General features: G+C 29.7%; 1 protein-coding gene across 4 annotated transcripts in view; it reads left to right on the forward strand.

Annotated features, from left to right (window-relative positions):
- LOC142329589 (uncharacterized) overlaps positions 1-22808 on the forward strand; it is a 536070-nt gene that overhangs the window by 467353 nt on the left and 45909 nt on the right. For all 4 annotated transcript variants that reach the window (XM_075374308.1, XM_075374323.1, XM_075374299.1 and 1 more), the window contains one exon: positions 8908-8986. In XM_075374308.1, coding sequence (XP_075230423.1) covers positions 8954-8986 — 33 coding nt within the window. In that variant the 5' untranslated portion in view covers positions 8908-8953. The remainder of the gene's footprint in view (positions 1-8907; positions 8987-22808) is intronic.

Consider the following 22808-nt stretch of genomic DNA (forward strand, 5'->3'; position numbering starts at 1 on the left):
TTGTTTGAAATATGAATGTTTATGAAATATATATCCTATATAAGCAAATGGATTTAAATATTTGCAACGTCTAGACTTCTATAGGTTTTTGCTACGAATCCAGTATAAAGCAGAATGATAATGGAATTAAGAGTGTTGGTAAGAAATTAATCTACTTTTTTTCTTCTTATCAGATGAGATTCCAGTTTACTGTGAATATCGTATTAATATTATTATTCTCTTATTTTTCAAATGTATTTTGCCTGAACTAATTACTGGATGATTTACATTGATTAGGCATTAGCATAATAGATGTATGCTTTCTAACGAGAATAATGTCAGTGGGAGTACAATCTACTTCGTGGAGGTGGGAGCTAACATAATAGATAAATGTTATCCCCACTCTAAAGAAGTTAGCAGGTGATCCGAACAAAACGCCCACCTGTTGTCAGGATCACCGTGTCGACCCTAGAGCGATTTTTTATTTTTATCTTATTTTGTTTTGTTTTTGTATTTGCAAGTCTAATTTACGTAGATTGTTGAATCAATCATCGAGCTTAGTGAAATAAACAAACAAAAGTCACAAAATAAAAGTAAATTAATTATCCGATTCATTAAGAACCGGGTTTATTTTCGTATTATAAACTGCTGCATTTTAAACCCAATTCTTAATTTATTCAACCTGTAATATTTTAATTATCTTTGTCCTTTCGATTTTTAATTATTCAAGTATATCCTATCTGTTTATGTATACGTATGCACTTTGTCCGCTCATATAAAAGAGTTGTATGCATTTATGCATATTTAGAGAGATTTTTAAACTTTTTAATTAAGTTACATGTCGACAATCATCATTTTTTGTATATACAAAATGATGTTTGATCAAACTTCGTGAATACGAGTTAAATTATACATATACACAATGATTTATATATAGATTACGTATGCGTAAGTATATTGGATCAGGTTTGTATAAATATTGCAAAAAAATTAACCAAAAAGACCTCAAAACGTAATTTAAGATAGTGTTTTAATGCCATTTTTCTATCCAAATAACATAAGACTTCTAAATAATTCAATGAGGTAGATAAGATTTTTTTTTTTAATTTCTTGAAAAATGTCTTTCAATTGCAGTATTTTACCAAAAAAAAAATATATATATATATTTTTTTTTTTTAAACTCATGCTTTCCTCATTACAAACCAGTGTTAGATATTGAATTTGTGAGAAACTGTTGTTAGGTACTTGCCACTCCGTTTATTTAGTACTGCAATAAAAATATTTTCGTACAGCCTTTAGATTCTTATATTATTACTTGAAATATATTAAGTATTTGAATGTAATTTTTTTCTTTCAAATAATTTAGCCAGCTTTATGACCGGAACTTACGGCTGAGTCATTGATAACCTAGTTTAATAACTAATCATATTTACAAGGATATTATTCACGGTAAACTCGTATATTTGCCATGAAAAAGTTTATTTTTACATAAGAATTAATGCCATAATTTTTTTCTGGTTGCGAATTAATTGTACTTATATTCGATTAACGGACTAGAAGTCCGTTGTAGCACACTTTACTGAAAACTCGTTTAATCTTCGCATTAACTTTACTTGTTTAAAGATTAAAAGATAACTTTTTTACGTTATAATTTAATCCACCATTGAAACATAAATCATGCACAGTTTGTAGAGGTTGGGGTTTGATTATAACGTACTATTAGGTTGGGTTGGTTATTGTTATTTTATTTAACTAATATTTATTGTTTATTTTGTAGTATTTATATTTCAATTATAATTTTAATGTATTTATGTTTATTAGATGTTAAAAGTATTATTGCATTATAAGACAAGTTTATGTTAATTTTTTTAATGTTTTCTTTTTTTTTTAAATAAAAATTTATGGCGCATTGTTTACCTTACTGGATTGCCTAATCTAATATTTTATTTTACATTTATTTTCATTGCCGGGACGTTGTTGACATTTCTCGTCTGTAATAGTTGTAACTGCATTTATAATGGAAGCCAGATCGATAATACCAGAAGCGATTGCGATTATACGTTTTAAGTTCTGTTTGTGAATTATCAACATTTATTAGATTTTTCATTCTATATTTTTTCTTTGTAAGTGTTATGTTATATCCATATTATTTATTCTATCAGGTTGTCACGTATTCTGGTACCTCTTTAAACCATCTGCCAACTAGGTGTGTCATTATTGGTGGTTGACTAATCTTTTACAAATTTTATTTAACCGATTTCCTTAAACCACTGCCTATCGGTTCTGTATTGTAGTATTATATTCGACGTACGTTGTCAGTAGACACTGCTACGCCTACTTTAGCTTAACTCAAGTCAAAACCTTTTTCTTCATTGCATTGCAATGATAATCGTCACTGTATTGCCGTTACTGGACTTCATGGCACGCCCTACAGTCCCTCAATTTAATTTTCATTCAAACGTACATTTCGGGTTTGGATTTTTCATACTTTAGCTGGTCTAGTAAACATCAATCATGATTCATATGTTGTCTGTAAAATGGTGCGATTAGTATGCTCTGTTTGATTGTGACATGTTTTGGAAAACTTCTTCGACATCTGGCCAACAGATGTGATTACAGATTTCATCCCCATAAATATTATTAATTTAGAAATCTGCTAATAACTTCACGGAGATTAAAGTTAATTACAATGAAAAAAAAAATATACGGACGAAATTAATGAAATATACCCTGGGAGAACGAATTAATTCTCCTGAAGAATGACATTTATACAGGTGAAATGTAAAAAAAAGAAACCAATATAGGAATATGATTTTATATTATTACTTTTTCATGCCAAGAGTAACATTTTCGATCGAATTTGAAAGGATAAAACTTAAAGAATAATGTAATAATTATTTCATTATTAGATAAATAGTCTCGCAGGTGTCAAATGATGGATTTGTAAAACATCATGGATGCTGTAAATTTGAACAACTGAAAAAGTTTGCTAAATTATCCAAACAATAATCGATAACGTTATCAGATAAATTAAATTTGCCTACCTCCTGAATTCCTTATTCACAAATTTATTAATTACTTTTTTTAATATTAGAATCTCGGATAAGCGATTACTCGTTTCCATTACACATGTAAGGGCACTTTTCAGTCGTTGATTGTTTGTTAAACGGTAATTTTATTTATAATGTTACAAAAATTAAGTTAAGAGTTTGCAAAATTGGATTGACTTGTGCTGTACCATTCTAACGGAATACCAATCGGGATCCGAAAAGACTATTTATATTTAACAAACGATTATATATAAATTATTTTGTATGAGAATCTAAAACTGCCAAGGAAAAAAGCTTTTTAGTGGCTTTTCTTTTTCAATATTGTGGGCAGAAAACCCTACACTACCAATTGTACACATTAGGAGTCTCCTTCGAGCCCATATGGGTGTTAAAAAATCCACTAAGTTCTCCGTAAGGGCTTATAGAGAAAACACGAGTCGTACAGTAGAAAAATGATATTTTTCCTGTTTATTTTACGAGAAGGCAGACTATCAAGGAAACAGCCGGAACGAGTCGTGGAAAAAAGGAAGTTAGTGGTAGTTAATTTTGATAGACGTATTTAATTGTGATTTACTTGAAACTGTTAATAGAAATAGTCATTAATGGAATTATCGGAAATAGTTATTAGGATTTATTTTATGAAATAGAAATGAGATCAAACTTAATGCATGGAAAGGATAGGTCGAACGGAATTCAATTTAAGAGGATTTTCTTACAGGTTTAAATATGGAACATAAATGAAACTCTTACCTTGCCTTTGAAAACAATCGTAGTTTAACAGAATTATGTTAAAAGAAACTCTCTTTAAATAATGGGTACACCAAGAGCCCAATGCAAGGTTTTTTTCTCTTCGTAATATTATAAATTAGAATATTTTGAATATTTTTTTTTTTAAAGACCGAAAGGATGGAGTGAAATAAGTTAAACGGGGGGGAAATTCATATTATATTTGGGTTTTTTTTTAAGGGAGTGGAGAAAAGTCTTAAGTGGAATGAAGTCTTGTGAGTGTTTAATGAGAAACTGCAGAAAACAGTTTAGGGAAAACTGCATGATTAGGGAATGTGGAGAAAACTAATATTCGCTGCTAACCGGGCAGACAACTCAGAATATTATTGTGTTTAATTTGTTTTAATGAAAAAAGTAATCTTTGTATAAGTTAATCAATCATTGAAATAATTTATTGAGTACATTAGAACATTATTTTGGGATTTATTTTCTTAAGTAAGTAAAGGTAATTTTTGCCGCATTCATCTCATAATAATGATTATTAGCGCACTAGATATAATTATACTAAAAATAAAACTTATCTTCATTATACTATTATATAAAGCTTTACGACTCCTGTTATAATAAACTGACGAAATTTATCTAATAACGTAGAAGAATAATTATGGCGTTTTTTTATTCATTCTAATCATTCTGTTTTGAAGATCAGTTTTACTGGATTCAAGGACAATTGATTTATTAGCATGTAATTTGTATCTATGCCAAATAAATTTGAATTTAGTCTTATCTAATAGTTTAGGAAAAAGGCATTTAAAGGAATGCTTTTGTGTTAAAAAATGTAACTGCATATATTTCAAATAAAGAATTATGCAAATGAATTCGACCAAGCACACAACAGTTCTAATTACAACATAGTATGGTAGCGCCTGCATTTCTATTTTTGTTCTGAACCCAAGATTCTATTGAAGTTTTTTTTATCCAATTCAAAAATATAATGCAGTGTAATGCAATTATGCCCGCACCACTCCTTTAACCGATGTGAAATTGCAGAAATAAACAATAACGTAATTATTTGTTAACAGAATGTTAAAATATTTTAACACGACACTAGTAAGTTCAAAATCGCTAAATTTTAAGCCTGATAAAAAGAGAAAATATATATTTTTTTAATTTGCAATAATGACTAAAGAAAATGTAAATGAAGATAAATAATTTAAAAAAATCAGTAAAGAAAATCAATCGCAAATGCGATTAAAGACCATTTGCGAGCATCAAACATGATTATAGTAAACATCACGTTTTTTAAACCATGCTTATTGATTAGCGCACCCCGACCACGACACGATTACGTTGAGTAATTGAGAGGGACACGTACTTTGTTCTAAAAGTTAAATAAAAAACTAAGTAGATATTTTGAAGCTCAAAGCTTGTTAAGCGTTAAGCTTCAAGATTTCTACTTGTAAATCTCTGTTCATGCAAACGTGGAAGTAAAGGAAAGATCTTTAATTATAACAAATCTTAGGAAGAAGTTCTTCAATTAACATCCGTTTACTTCTCCTGAAACCATAGATCACTTACGGAAAAGTAATAATCTTACGAGAAAACATTAATAATCATTCTTAACAGTTGTGAGTTAATTCTTGTAAAGGTTTTTATTAGTCGGATCTTTTTTTTTGTAAATACTTGATGTTGTTTTATTGGCGTGAAAAGGGACGTCTCTGGCTAAAAAAAACAAAAAAAAAAAAAAAACAGTTTTTTTTTTGTTTAAGGTGAAAAGAAATGTTTTAATCTCTCAAAAAAAAATTAACTCCAACTCCAAAAATTATTACCAACTTTATAATTAAACTACGTGGAGAATTGTCAGAAATATTTGAGATAAAAACAAGTGTATGGTAGGGTGATGGATTCTCTCCAATTTTATTCTACATTTCTTTAGAAAAAGTAATTAGAGAATGGAGTAAAGAACTGGTTAAACATCACATATCAGAATCTATGTATTTAGGAACGGGGAAAAAGAAATTAGACGTTGATCTTTTAGCCTTTGCAGATTACGTAGGTATCCTACGTACAAATGTAGAAGGAGCAAAATTAAAAGTAAATCTATTGACAGAAAACAGCAAAAAACTAGGTTTACAATTGGGCTATGAAAAAAAAACAACAGAATTTATAACCAGTGTTAAGAACCGTGTAGAAAATAATCTGAAATGGGACAACAAATACTCGACAAACTGTACTCGAAAAAGAAGGAATTAAAAGTAGGATTCGTAAAATGCTAACGGTTTATAGATTGACAGCGGATGTTTATAATCATACATTTTTAAGTTATAAAGCTAATTAACTATAAGATAGTAATTGGCCCAGGCAGGAGCCGTATATGTAAGCGAGTATTTAGGAAAGTTTAATGTAGAAGTGTTTTAAAAGACAAAAGTAGAATATTATGGAAGATTTTTGGGCCCAAAAAAAAGAGGAAGGTTATAGGTTAAAATCTAACAAAGAAATTTACCTGGAAATAAAAGCCTTAAAAACGAAAATACGGAAAAGTAGAATGAGGATTTTACAAAACATTTAATTTTTACAAAGATAGAAAAACAAAAATAAAGTTGGACCGACAAGTAAACCAAGAACTAGGAAAACTAAATAAAAATTAACAGATAGTATTGAGTTTCGAAAAACAGTTGAGGATTTCAAACCAGATGAAAAGGAAAAACCGAAAACGGTTCCAGAAAATTTACAGAAGAGCAAAAATAAGCACTCTCGGGAAGAATGAAAAGGTACTGGAAACAACGAAAAGAAGAAGGTAAATGCAACGAGATCTAAGATCTAATCGAAAGAAAAAGAAGAAAAGTAAGAGGATATCAAAAGCGATATTGCATAGAAGAAACCGGGATTAGTTGCTCAAAACATTATATTCCCAGACAGTTCTAACGTTTATTATTTGCCGCATTGTGTTTTAGTCAGTTGTTCGATTAATATATTATCTTATAACGATGTAAGATATCACAAAGATATATATATATATTTATTTATACACAAAACACATCCTATAGTATATTTTGCATAGGATATAGCGAGAATGATTTATTGCTATAAATCATTCAATTTTATTCATTTTAAAGTTGTTTTTAACTAAATCATTTTTTAGTAATTGTTATATGAATCATGGAACTTTTATGGATTTTTACGCTTTATTATTTCATTTGCTTGTAATTTATTTGATTTATTAATAAACGTATTTATTAATATTTATGTGCTAATTTTATTATACTAGAAATAGGGAATACTCCACGATCGCCATGAAGAATGATAAAATTATTATTTATGTAAATTCTCAAAAGTTACTTATTTTCTTTTTATGCTGTTGCATGTTAATAACTGGTTGATAAAATATTTTGTTTAAACGGCATCGCATTAATTTAATCTTTGGGAGGGGGAAGTTATTCTGTTCTTTTAACAGGTTGTTATTCAGAGACGGCGCCAGTGGTGAGCGTATTCTTTGTTTAATATATAGGCCCCCATATACCTATGAAATCTATTAATAAAATAATAAATTTTTTCGTTGTTTGATGTAATCATATCCAATTTCTATCGTTTTATTAGTTAAGTATTTAATGTATAAACGAGAACACTAATTAAAATAATTTAACACTAATTGCTTGTCAATTACATGTTGCTGTTCCAGACATAACATATAATAATTACTCAGAATAATCATATAGATTTCTACCGATTACATTATGTGTTCTTGATAATTACATTAAAAATATCAATATTTTTATTTTAATAACAAATTTGCATTTAATTATTATAATCAGTTTAGATTTTTTTCAAGATTATGTAAATTTATACAAAAAAGTTGCTAACACTTTTTGTCATGAATCACATTTAATTACAATGAATATTTCATCATTAAATTTGCCTAAATTGCCATTTTATAAGATGCATAAAAAATAAATGCCGTTAATGTAGGTAATTCTTAAACTAACTGAATTTGTACATTCGCCACTTATGATTTGGCTTGCCGAAGTATCTTTCACAAGGCGTATGTGCTCTTAAATTTTTCATTTGAAAGGTATTTATAAATTTTTTAGTTACATTATCTTTTGAATATTATCCTGGAGTAATATTAGCATACTTGGCAGTTCATTCTCATATAGTTAATGCCATTTTTTGGTCAGTTCGACAGAGGTGTTATTTTTATCTGAATTCTCACTCTCAGCTGCCATAGGAATCATCATTCTATTACTGATTACTACTACATATTTTAAGATTTATATATATGGTTGCTTTTTTTAAACTCATGTTTAACTACTGTAAGGGTAAATAAATGTTTTTGTAATGTAAAATCATCTTAGATTCAAGTAAGCCAGTTGTTTTTGAGATTTTATTTTTGCAAATATATTCTTTTTAAAACATATATCTTTTATTAGTATTCTACCTTGTTACGTCATCTTTTTAATCAGTCCTAATTTTATTACGTACTCGTTAACAAAATTGATTTTTGTATAGCTCATTTGCACTCTAGCATAATACATACTATAAATAGACCTCCCGTATTAATAAAAATTAGAAAACATTGTTATCAAGTAACTAAAATCATGGGATATCTTCCAGCAATTATAAATATTACCTTTATATAACATAAATAAAATCTATAGTAAAATATTGTTACAAAATCTATTAAAGAATATATTTTCTGTGATTTTAAAAATTTTATTGTTTTTACTAAATTATGTGCTTTTTTCATTTTTTGGATATTTTATTTCAACTTATTTAAAAAAAAGGTTCTTTTAGTTTTTTGCACGATTTTATAAATAAAGTAAGGAACTGAAAAAGCGCTAGTTTCTTACCTACGTATAAATGAATTAACTTCTTCGCCTTTTTTCATTGTAAACAATTGTTAACGTCCTCAGACAATCTACAGAGATGAAGTAATTGAAAACAATTCCTGACGATTTAAGTTAAAAAAAGAAGTACGTTTATGCATTTTATTCTTTGTTTTGTTTTACGTTTCCTCCCACGCATTCTTTTAATTAAGTGGCTGAAGTAAAAAAAGAAACGAGAAGGGGTAACCATCCTGTAGGATTTAATAAGAGGGGATAAGGAGAGTTTTTAATGTCCGGGACTTTAATATAAAAAGGTTTTTTTTTTTCAGGGACGCGCGAGATGTGGTGTCCCTCATTGATTTCCTACCAGGGACTATGCTCATAAAGTTTTCGCAGATACTAATTGCGGTAAGTAATAAATATGTAATTATCTTGCAACTTAATTAATAAGTTTTATAAAATACTGTTTAATATATTTAACGTTAATAATGATATTATGTTAAAACTTATTTTGTTTTCCCAGATTATTGTATGTATGCATCGAATATATACATAGATTATTGGCCAGTTAATACTAATTGTAGTATTTATAAGATTAGATATTAGCAGAAAATTTGGTACTGCTTGTTATTTCAGTAAAAAACAAAAACAAAAAAAAGAACAGGGAGTTATGAAAGTTGAAATTTTTCGTCAGATTGAAGAGTTTTCGTCAGAAATTGTTTAGCTGATAATTTTTTTAGAAAAAAATTAAATATACGAACAAAAATTAAATGTTTTTTAACGCGAAATGTTTTTAAGTTTGATTTTCTGTGTTGTAAATGTGGTTTCCAATTTTACGCTCATAATTTGAGAAAAATCGACAAATGGTCAATCTGAACACAAATAATTTATTAAGAAAAGAACTCCTACACTCAACAAAGTATTCTTTCTTGTAGGAAAAAGATTTATTTTCTATTTTTTTTTATAAGTTTTTTTTTTTTACATTGCTTGCCTCGTTCCTTATTTAAGATATATATATATTTGGTTTTTTTTGGCATGCGTTCGTTTCATATGTTATTAAAATTTCCTCTGGTATTTATAATATATTTATCTTCAAATCGCGTATGTCGATTTTTACGATTTATTTCAATTTCAGGATCATAGTACAGTAATAAATTCTGAATCGCAGATCTCATTATCTTCAGTAGTTCAAATTGTTCTTCACCGTCTAAGTCTTTTGGGGGATATCAGCCTTCGACTGTAAAAAGAGAGAAATTTCAAATAAATTATTAAAAAAAAAAGAGCCTTTTATCCTTATAGCGATAATATTTTGTTCTCGATCAATCATCATTTGGATTGATTGTATGTGATTTTATACGACAGAAGTTAATTTAGATTAACGTTTACTCCTACTTCATTAAATAAATATCACTCGTTCAGTAATATTAAATGTTACGGCATAGCAATTGTCTGTAAGTATATATATTGCACTTAATATACTTAATTGACTTTGATAGGTAAGTCTTGCGCTATAATGGTGAAGGGGATTACTCATCTTATTTGCTGACATCTCAGCGCAGTACTAAAATTAGACTTTCGTATTTGTTTTTCGACGTTTACTAAAATATGTGCAGTCTGCCTGTGTTTTTCAAATTTAATTAACGGGCCACCTTGCTAGAAAATTAATGCTGATATTAATTTATTGACAATATATTATTGAATTGCAAAATTTATTTCCTTCTAAGGCTTAAAGTATTCTTTAAGTTGTTTTAGTAAGTATATGTAGATACACGTAAAACCTCTTTCAGATTTTTCTTCAAATTTGTAATTTAAAAAAAAAACTTTCACGAATTCTTTCACCTATAATTAAATTTCTTATATAATTAAAAATAATTATAACATAATGCAGCTCTCGTTAAAAAAAAAATGTCTTTCCAAGCGCAGATGTACCTAAGGAACGTCTACATGTACGTGCACACATTAAACTTGTAAATTATTATGTGAAATTTAATTGGATTGCTAGTTTATGCAGCATTTATATTCATATTTTGTGTGTGGATGTTATTGCGATTTTTTTTCTGAAAATAATTGACATTATTATTGCAGAAGGTATGATTTATTTTTGTATGATGTTAAGATTTCTTACCTTATGTGGTTTATTCAGTAAAATAGTTGTGGTGCTATACGGTTAACCTTGTTCTCAGTAATAAATGAAGCGTTATGATAAATTACAATATTCCGTTTAGTGTGTAATAAACAGCAGGAATTTTTACGTATTAACATTTCTTGTAAAATTATATATTTTCTAGTTTTATATTTTTCTTTTTTCATGGTAAACAACCAGAAAGGTTGTCGTTTGCAAAAGAAAAAAAAGCTGCGACAAGGTCTATTAAAAGTCTATAAAACTTATAAAATTCTGGACAAAATTCAAAAAAGAGTAACTTGAATAGAGATTGTTTTGGAAGTAGTAAAAAATGACGATATTAATAAGGTAATCGGGACGATTTGTTTGGATTTATTACTTTTTTTTTAAAGAAACTAGTTAAATATTACACTAAAATAACAGTCAACCAACCATTGTACCAAAATAGGTAAGATTATATTTTTTCAGAATAATTATTTTAACAAAGTATTCGTGAATATTAAGGGTGTAATATTCATTATTTAAGAATTGCAATGGTTGTCATAAAACTTGTTAGCAGTGATGATATACGTTAATTAAATTTAAATCATGTTAACTGTTTATGTTATAAGATATTGTAAATTAAAGTTACCAGATTACTTTAAGGGAATGTATTAACAGAATTGTTAGCTATAATGATCCACCTACTCGTACGTACTCTTCGTGACTAAAAGACGACTGCAGTGTAAATTTGTTAACGTTATTATCTTCTGACTTTCTGTCCTTCGCATATCCTTTTTTATTACTATTGCTATGTATTTTATTCCTGTTATATAGGGTATTTATCACTTAATATTGCGTAATATTTATTTTAAATAATGAAAATTAATACCGTCCTCCGTAAATATTCCTTCTATTCTATAGCTCCTTTCATTGCATATTTATTTCCGAAGTAATTCTCAGCTGATTGCTGAGATCTATGATAGGCACGACTTGTTATTATCGCTGTATATTGATAGTAACCGGGATTAATTATACTTTTCGCTTTAATTAATAAAAACAAAATTACTCATAAGGGGTTTCTATCCGTATGCTTTTTATCTGAATTCATCCGGGGTTCATCCATACGATACATAATTGTGAATTTTTGTTTTCATTAACGGTAGAAGATTGCTAACGTTCCGATTTCTGTAAATTATTCTCCCAAAAATCGTTGCTCTATAAAAATCCCACTAAAAGCTATTAGTGTACAATTTATTATTCGTAGGTATTATAGTTTTATGTGTAACATAAACGCCGTTGCTGCGGCTGCAAGGACGATCAACTTTTGTTCATATTCTAACAAAAATTATAAATCATAGAACAGTCAATCATGTACCTTAGGTATATTAATTGCGTCAGTCGTCTAGGTTGGCAGTAAATTAATTTTCTCCTAAATGAAATAATGATGTTGCTTTGCCCTATTATGAGATTCTAGTGCCTCGTATCAGGGTGCATACTCTATTGCAGTGTTTCGGTATGTCATGTGTGCTGGAATGGCAGAGATTCTTAATGTTTTCCTTCCCATGTAGAAGGTAGGTATTTCGAGGCTTTGTAGGAACGTTAAGTTATACCCGTATATATAAACGCTGACTACTCCGTAAATTGTCTCCTGACCATAATTTTTAAAATTATGGTTTTTTATCCGAGTTCTCATTAGAAATTTATCTTGGCTTAGCGATCCAAGGGTATAACAAGCTACAGGTATACTCACTGTATGAAAAAGAACGCTCCTAGCGATCCAAGGGTATAACAAGCTACAGGTATACTCACTGTATGAAAAAAGAAATTTCCTATCTAAAGTCATAAATCATTAAAGCTGCAATTGATATCTGAAGACATACGGTATCAATCCTATGAATTGACACTTGTAAGAAAATAATGTAGTACATTAAATAAACTCAATTAACAAAAGTAAATAACAAGATTATAAATTGAAGTTATTTAGGTTAGTTTTAATACTCAGAAGTTAGGTTCCGTACAGTTGATGTACGATCTTTACTGATTGCTGAAAACAGTGATTACCGATGAATTCAATAATCCGAAAGCATAATGGGGAATAAAATCTGTAAACCTTTTTTTTTTTGAATAATTTATAGTTGTAATCATTTGTTGTTATTATAACATTAATTAATGAATGTAAAATCATTAATAATACAGTATTTGTGAATTTAAAAAGTTACATATTCTGTTCTACTTAGCAGCGTTTTTGCATTTTATCTCGAATATTTCCTGATTAGTTTCGTTATTTTTTTGTTGAATTCGTGAATTTATTCTGTTTTTCACGGGGGTACAATCATAAGTACTTTATCAGTACTTCAGATGAAAATTGAAAATCCAACGATATTGTCAATGAACTTGTAGAATTAAAAAAAAAAAAAAAAATATTGCTATAAATACAGTCTCACAAATGGTGTTAGTAAAGTTTATAGTTGCTTTACGTATGACGAAGCGATTTCTTTTATTTAACTTGAATTAATTTAAAGTGTTGGATTGTACGATTTTTATTTAATAGTCATCATAGATTATATATTCTTGTCAATGTTGTTAGTGAATTGAATCAAATATTCATTTATTGCTGCATTCACTGAATCATTGTTATTAAGACTGATTGATTATCTTGAATTGTCTGAATTCTTTACAACCAAACAGAATAAAATAATAGAATAAAAGTGTGGACGTTTCGTGTGTTACTCATTGTTCATTTCTATAGAAAGAATCGAAATAGTGTGCGTGTGTTTTATTTTCAAGTGGGAGGTCTGGCTGAACGATTTACGGTTCAGTTGAATATTTATTTCCGCGCGCCTCACTAATCCTTCAAAAGAGAGGTTTGTTTCTGTAGGAAACTAAGGCCTTTTCCTTGATATTTCTTCAGTTTTTGAGAAAGTAAAACGTTTTGTACTATTTCTTTAACCAAATACTAAGCATATGACTTACATGATAGATATAACAGAATATATATACATTTACAGGTCTTGCTAATTAGTAAATCTCGTTAAACAGTGGTATTGTTCCCATTATGAGTAAAAAATATCCCAATCTCGTTAGGGTTTGTGGACACCTACTACATGAATGAGGCTTGAAAATATATTCTGGGTGGGAGTTGTCTATTTCTTGTGATTAGAAATGCGTAGATAGATCTCCCCTCTCTTACGTTTCTTTCTTTTGAGATTGCGTTTCCCTCACTTTGAGTTCTGTAGGTGTAGATCGCCCCTCCCTGTATCCTTGTGAATATCTGTAATCCTTTCTAAAATACAGAGTGATTTTTTAGTCCTGTTACCCAATTTTAAATGTAATTTAAGAAAGGGAAATTTAGGTGGAATAAAAAAATTTATGTATTTGCTACAAAAGAGATTTAATAAAAAGCTATTACTTACATATAATTGTTAAAGAATATGCTCAAAATGCCCACTCCTTGCGGTTATACAGGCACGGACTCTTTTCAGCATATTAGCAGAAAGCTTTTTAAGAGTTGCATTGGAAATATTCGTGATGAATTCTGTAATATTGACTTTAAGTTCACCAATAGGATTATTTTTGAAGGCCTCGGACTTAATATAGCTCCACAAAAAGTAATAAGGAGATGTGAGATCTGGAGACCTTGGAGGCTATAAGCCCTTGCTTATTATTAGATCATCAAAGAACTCTTGCAGAAAATTCACGGTTTCTCGAATCGTGTGTGAAACCAGCAATACCGTTCTTGACGTTCCAGGAGGGACACAAATTGGCGCACAATATTCCTGTATACTTCAATATTTACTGTCTGTTCGAAGAATATGGATCCGACTATACGATGACGAGATATCGCACACCACGCACCAATTTTTTCAGGATGCAAAGATTTGTCTTGTAAAACGTTAGGATTTTCAACCGCCCAAATTGGACAGTTTTGACTGTTCACATAACCATCGAGATGGATCCAAGCTTCATCACTAAAGAACACTTTGTTTAAAAATTCGATTCCGTTATCATTTACGAGAGACCTAAACCAACGGCGATATTGCAATCGCTTGTTTAAATCTGGAGGCTGAAGCTCTTGGACTAATCGTACGCGATACGGATACAATTTCAATTTTTTAGCAGCTTTCTGAACACTCGAATATGAGAAACCGACTTGCGAGGAAAGTTTTCGTAAACTTTTCCGTGGAGAATTGAGCAATCTTGTTTTCACATTCTCTAAAACGTCATCTGTCAAGCGAGTTGGTCGACCACTACGTTTTCTGTCGCAAACACTACTTGTCTCTGGAAATCGGTTTGCTAGCCTAGAAATTGACATTTTTTCTGGCGGAGGAACAGCAACAAATCTAATTTGAAATGATTCTTTACACTCGCGTACGATTTCGTAGCAAAACATTGTTCAAGAATGAAAACTCGTTGTTCTATGGTAAAAGACATTCTGTTCATATCACGACCGGAAACGGCACAAACGTTTACACAGCTCAAGGAGAATCAACTCGCACTGCCGTATCTATACTGGTTGAGTAGCGCTACCAACTTCGTGTCACAAAACAAAATTTTCCTTTCATAGAAAAAAATTACCAGACATTAATAACTGGGTAACAGAACTAACAAATTACCCTGTACTTACGAATGGTAAATGGGAATAGATCCAAAGAAAAATCTTTTTTAAGTTTTCTTATGCCAAAATCTATATTGAGGGTTTTTGATTTATTCAAAATGTTGATTCGTCAAATTATTAAAATTGTAAGTTTCAGTGGACCATCTGCAGACGTCATTTTTTCTCATTTAAGTTAATTGTTTGGTTAAATTTGAATAAGTTTTATTCAGACCTATAGCACAGCAGAGAAAGAATATTAAATGAAGGATTGAATAGCACGTAAAGTTGAATACAATAATTGTTAGTGTCTTTGTTATGAGTACGAAAAATGTTGAGAATTGTTATATACGAAAGAACAATTTTTCGTAGCATTAGAACACTTTCAAATGAAACAATTTTTGAACGAAAGCATTTTATCACATCCTTTGTATTGGAAACAAAATAAAAGTATACTGGAGTATCTTTCATATCTGGCATTTTTTTTTTTTTTTTTGGCCAGTGTATTGTTGAGCTTGACGTATAACTGCACTGTTCTTAAGCGACTATAGTAGAGAGACAATATGATCTATGTGGATGATACGTTAGTTTAATCTTGGAGCAACATTATAGTTGTTTATAGATAATCAATGTTTTAAGACAAACCAGTTTGGTACGATCATCCCATAAGCTCCATTTCAATATGTTGTTTTTCTTTTTCCCATTTCTTTTACACAATACAATTTGTAATTGTAGCTATCAACACTCCTTGATAAATAACATTAAAGTTTAAAAAATGTATGGAAAGAGTTAACTGAAGTAACTTAAAATTTGATTTTAGTACAAAAAGGCATAGCCAAAATTAACCTTAACGACTTATGGGAAAATGACTGCATTATTATTATTCTTATTTTTGTGCATTTAAAAAAATACATTAATTTTAATTTTTAGAATTTGATTTTTTAGCTATTTTAAAAAAAGGAGCTATTTTAAAAATAGGATATTAAAAAGAGGAGTAATACGTTATTTTATATGGCATAAAAATGAAGGGGGAAAGGAGGAATTGACAGAGACAGGGTGAGAAAGATAGAAAGTGATTAAAATGGAGCCGACAGTAATTTGTCTTAACTGATTTACTGAAGACTATTATTACATACTTAGTACAAAAAATGGAGAAATAGTGCGTACTTTATAAATTTATTACAGTTGCTTACAGCTAGCTATTATACAAAGATTGTCGATTTGTATTATGTCATTATCTAACAATACATGTTTATGTGGGTGTTATTTGCATCTACGTAAAACTTGTCAGAGTTAAATTGAAAATCATTTTTCAGTTGTATTTCGAAATAAAGATGATAGAAGTTTATAAATATATTTTATAAACTTCTTTATTAGTAATTTTTCTTTACATCTCATTTAATTTTATTGTTTCTGATCTGTAATAGAAAAAACTGGCAATTTTTTCTTTATATGTTCTTTTGTTTATTATAATCAGTTATTTATTTTTGTTGGAGCTTATCTTCTTACTATTTCGTACACTGCCGTCCTTAAAGTTAGGTGGGAGACCCATATAATCTAAAGATGTTAGTTAATATGTGTGTGTCTTGGTCTATTAGCATTTACAATTCAAATTTTCTGAAAGAATTATAAATATAAATGTTTATATTATAATGACGGCGTGTTTTAAAAAGATTATGTAAGTCTTGTAATAAAATTCCATTTTGGTCGTTATTACTCTTGTCCTTACTTGTAATTGACAAAAAATCTGTCTTATTATAAATTGAAAACATATGCTAAATTCCATCGAAGTTTAAAAACAATAAAAAAGGAATAGAAACGAAAAGTAGGTATGACAGTCAAGGTAAAGGAATTTCAGATTAAGCAAAGGTCAAACATTTTCATAAAGAGATTTATGACTTAACAAAACTTTTAAGAAGGGTGTGCGAAGTGAGATTACATGACTGACGACAGAAGGAAAGATCACAGACAAAATGCATGTATAGATAGCAAAAGAGGTGATTGTAAGCAAATTTCTGAGGGTGAAAATTGAAAGGGAGTATTTCTGATTGGACTGCAAAATAATATGTATGGTGCTTGATTGAAACAGCTATTCGTACAAACGTATTATCTTAAAAATCAAAAATCTGTTTATCTTTTTGCTATTTAATTATAATTACGTAAACTGTTGTACCATTACTTTTCTGTATCGGCTCTTTTTTATTTCTATTATGTATATAATTCATCAGAGTGGACAAGTTTAATGCTGTACTAGGTACTTACACCCCAACCTGCGTGGGTTGGGGTTTAATTATTTTAATCATCAATGAATTACTTTAAAGTTAATAAATTTCGTTTTTTACGCCACAATAACAGAACTCCCCGTTATTTTACGCTATTGACATGTTTTACCTTTTAGTATTCTTAGAACAATTAAAGAAATATAAAACATAATTTTAGATGAATGGAATTATTTAATTATAATTATTATTATTAGATTATATTATCTTATTAACTGGTTCCGTTAGAGTAACAAAAGATGCGATTGCATAATATATGATAGCATGTAATTATTAACTCTGCTGTATTTTTATTAATTTTAATGTAGTCCATAAATTAAACTTCTCCTAATTGAAATAATGAACTAAGTGTACGTTTCTGACAACTGATTTAATGCTAGGGTCTCTTACCTTTCTTTTTATTCATTAATCCTTGTTTATTGTTTTAAAACCATTAAGTGTACAAAAACGAATCGTTAGACTAGATCTGATTAACTGTGTATACATGGAAAATTCTCCTGTTGGTGGCGGTTGAAGCAGTGATCACATTACGTTCAGTTCAAATATTGTGTAGATTCGATTTAAAAATCTAGATTAACTACTTCATAAATCTTTACCAATTCCATGCCCAAATTCCTGTTGGTAATTTCAGTTTTATTTTAAAGCCTGAAAATAATAAGTTCTTATAAGGGTATAAAATATTATTATAGATTTTAAATAACCTAAGGTAGTTCACTGATTTGGATAATTAGTCAGTATTAATTCGCAAAGTAATTTCAATCAAACTTACAGATAGAATAAATCGTGTTTTAATGATGTAACGAATTCAATTTTGTTATATTGTAAAATATCTAACGATAGAAATTTTAATTCGTAGGATAAGTAAAATGGAGTGGTATGATTTGATATCGAATTTTAGATAAAACTAGTGCAATTTTTCTGTATTTATTCACCAAAGTTGTTCAGCACGCAGTTTCATCATCCCGAAGCAAATTTGATTGAAATTGAATGAAATAAGAAGATATACAATTTTATTTAAAGAGGAATTTTTAAACTTTTTTTTTTTGTCAAGGCCACTATTAAGAAATTTTTTCATGGAAAAGATTTATCTTTTTTTAAAAAAAAAAACTAGAAGGCGTGATTGCACTAGTAAATCTAAGAGAAATTTATCAAAAAAAAATGTTTACGTTTGTCATCTGTACCATTTTATATCCGTTCTTAGCGTTATTTACATTTGTACTACTAACATGGCCCTTGAATAATAAGAAAGCCTTTGTTATTTTACAACTAGGGACATTTTAAAAGTTGGTTTGAAAGTCTAAAAAAAATTGACATCGATGAAAATGACAGAAAATCATATTGATTTCTTCAATTATTTGGGTATATTATTTAAGTTAAATTGTTTATTTTTAGAGTATATCAAATCGGAGAATTTCTTATCAAAATACTAAATACAGACAATGTTATCGTTATCATTATTTTAGTGTTATTTTGCCACCGGTTTAAGGATTTTCAAATTTAAATTACATTACGCAGACTTAACCAGTGAAAAATTTGATGAGTAATTTTGAGAAGTCTATGTTATTTGCAGTTTATTCTGTTTCAAATTTGCATGTACAAATAAATTATATTGATAGTTGGCTTACATTATAATAGTGAGGGCGTGTTATTAATTGTTATTTCGTTGAGTTTAATTCTTACCTCATGTTTTGCAAATTTAAAGTTGAAATAATGCACTGGGAGTCGATGAGAAGTAGAGGTGCGGAATGAGAAATAAGCTTATATAAATGACATAAAAACGTGAGTCACCGCTGCAGTTCATCAGAGTTATTATTTATAAATATAATGTAATGTTTAGCCGCGTGAAACCATTACCCACTTATTATCTGGTATAGTTTAATTTACAACCGCCAGGTCATTTAGTAGTAATGTACGTCCTGTTGTTTGGTCTGTTCAGCGTGTTTTGTAGTTAACTTAAGGCTGAACTTTTTACGAATTGTAGTTTGTATTAATTTCCCCCTATCTTATCATATTACTTGTAACTACAAAAATGTGATTTAACTACTCCACCTTTCACATTTTGGTAGTAGTATTTATGTACAGTCGCCACCAAGTAACGACGAACTTGGAGTGGCGACGATTACTACCCAACCTAAAAATATGTTCTCGCTCTTAGTAATCTCCCTTACTAAATAATATAATTGTTTTATTTTTGACAAATGAATGCAAAAATTTTGAAATGAAGTACAGTCAGCTAATTCTGTACAGTACATTGCAAAATGTAATAAAGGATGACAAAATATTACGTGTTGATAATTACACGGTAAATATTACAATAGAGATTATTACTGTACCTTAATTACTTACTGCAGTGTTTCTCAACCTTTCAGTATTTTCGACCCAATTTTCAATCATAATTTTCATAGCGCCATCCTATCATACAATAATTATGTATTTTTATTCTGACGCTAAAGCTACACTACGACCTTAATTACACACCCTACAGATTCCTTCTACAGACCTTAAAAGATTTTTTTTACAAAACATCGCATCGTATTGACTACGTAAAAAATTCACGACATATCAAATGAACCGTACCGATAGGCAGAACCGCAGAACTGAACTTTGTTATTGGGAAAGCAATAGAGAAACAAATAAAAAAAAAAATTGTTTTGTATTTGAAAATGATGTCACTTTCTTAATGCTGTAAATACACAAAAATACATTGCTTCGTAAACAACAGTTGCATCATTTTTATGCGCTCTTTTCCTGTTTAGCTTCTAGAATCACCGTAAGGTATTACTTCAGAGGATGAATGAGGATGATATGTATGAATGTAAATGAGGTGTAGCCTTGTGCAGTCTCATGTCGATGTTTCCTGAGATGTGTGGTTAATTAAAACCCTACCACCAAAGAACACCGGTATCAACCAAGATCTTTTTTTTGTGAGGAGGGGGAATACCAATTACGTACGCCCCATAAGGGGCAGTGTCGGACTCGCTACAGTTTCCGAAATGTGTTAATTAAAGTGCGTATGTGTTCCTGCGCCCTACCGACTAAACCTAAACCCTCTCTTCAACTCCCCCGTCCGAGGCCAGACCGACATTGAAGCATTACCATGGCCCAGGCGGGAGCCTTCGGTCTCAGGTGATTCAGAGTCCCCGTGTGTCACCATCGCCAATCCACGCAAGGGCGGACCAGCGGACAGCTCTGCAGGGAGCTGTCTCATCCCTTCGTCTTCCGGTCGTGCTCTTCTGCCTCTCTCAGAGGACATTTCCCAGAAGCTATCATTCAGTTGGCGGCTGCAGAAATCCTACCGAGTATTCAAGATCTATCAGCAAAAATCTAGTATTTAAATCCGTATAAAAGTAACTGCCTTTGTTAGGATTTGAACCTTAGAACTCTAGACTTCGAAATTAGCTGATTTGCGATGACGAGTTAACCACTAGACCACCCCGGTTCGCTTATCATGTTTATCCTACTAATAGAAGACTAATCATCAATGTTTTAGGGAAAAATAGTATAGCAGTGATGTGCGGGAACTGATAATCAAAGCTCGCCGTTAAATGGCGGCTGCTCTAGGCTTATTTCTTATTCATATACGTATTTAAATAAATATCCCGTATTTATTTCTTTTTTGTGTTTTTAAAATAATTTATTTTTTGTACCGAAACGTGGTATAGGGGATTTCATTCTAAATTAACTCTTGAGATAAAGTTGCACTGTAAAACTCGCGAAATAGTATGCAAAGTAAGCGAATTAATCTTGAGGAACCACATAATTCTAATGATAATAAAAATTGTTCCTATAGAGCTTTTACTTTTTGAAAAAACGAAAGAAAATCGTGAGAGAAAAGTCGGTTATAAAATTTGATGATTGATTTATTTTGAGGCGAATTATTTACAACTTTTATAAAAATAAAAATGCCTTTTCAACGCTAAAATAAATCTGAAAAAAAAAATTAAAAGGAAGTTTAAACTGTACAGGAAGAAGAATATTAAAATATTAGAATTCTCATAGAAGATGATAGAAAATAAGAAATTATTAACTTAAAGGTTTTGATACAAGAAACAAGCGATTGCAATAACCGAGATAAATTAAACAGAATAGGAAAGAGAAATTACTGACAGCGTATTTAGAAGAATCGTACGTCCACTTAACGTATCAAATAAAGGTTGGTCTGATAGTGGTGACGACTGCTTCAGGAAGAGCTTCATTCTTAACGCTGTTTGTAACGCGGCATTAATATTCATACTGCTCTTTAATTTGGCACGCTGGAATGATATTGGGATTACCACAATCAAACGAATTCCGGAAATTACGTACATTGGGTTAAAACTCATTTAACAGCAAATTACCGTGTAATTCCGGTATAGTTATTAATAATGCCTTACTACATTATTGTTGCATGAAAAGAACATAGTTCCAATTTTAGAAGTAAAATTTGATCAAAGGTCTAGAAAAACAAATTCTGTATCGCAATCGCATGCTGAGGCCAAAAGTATGTGCAATAATAATTTATAGATGAAAAATTCGTACTTCATAATTTAATAACGTGACGTAGATACACGATTCTTCGCTTACCCGGACTTTAATTGTAGTGAATTAATTTTGGGGAATAGTGAAAAATCGCGTTCAAAAATACATTAAAAATAAATTAGAAAAGTGTAAGAATTGGCAAAGAAAAAAATCAATTCTTTTTAAAATAAATGGTGAGCTGTTTGAAATAAAACAATGGGACCCAAGAAGATTTATAATGAACTGGAGGTGGAACATTATCTTGGATATCACAATACAAAGTTTTTATTATTTCTCAACAACGATTTTTTTACCGAAAATTGTTTGATAAAAATGAAAAATTGTTGGCCAAAGCAACAACTCTACAATTGTGTATAAATTATATTTTCTTAATATTACATAGGTCTGTTTGATCACTGGTAATAGCACGCAGAACTCTGGTTTCGTTAGAACCTCTTCATTCTATTAGCGTAAATAAATAAAACATATATTTACACTTAACTCGCTTGTACCGATAAGCTTTCTTTTACAGAACGCGATTACTACGAGATCCGACAAATTAATGTTATAACTTTTAAATGCTTTACAAAACAAGGTAAATATTTTTCTAAATGGTGGAGGAATTGAGTTATTTGTAAAACAAATTTCCCTGTAGGATAATAAACACATATGTTGAATAAATACTTTTAGAAACATTTACTAGCATAATAACTACTCTGCATCCTTAAAGTAATTCATCTGTGTTATACTTTCATTTTT

The sequence above is a fragment of the Lycorma delicatula genome, chromosome 1, assembly GCF_047948215.1.
Source record: "Lycorma delicatula isolate Av1 chromosome 1, ASM4794821v1, whole genome shotgun sequence".
Classification (NCBI taxonomy): Eukaryota; Metazoa; Arthropoda; class Insecta; order Hemiptera; family Fulgoridae; genus Lycorma; species Lycorma delicatula.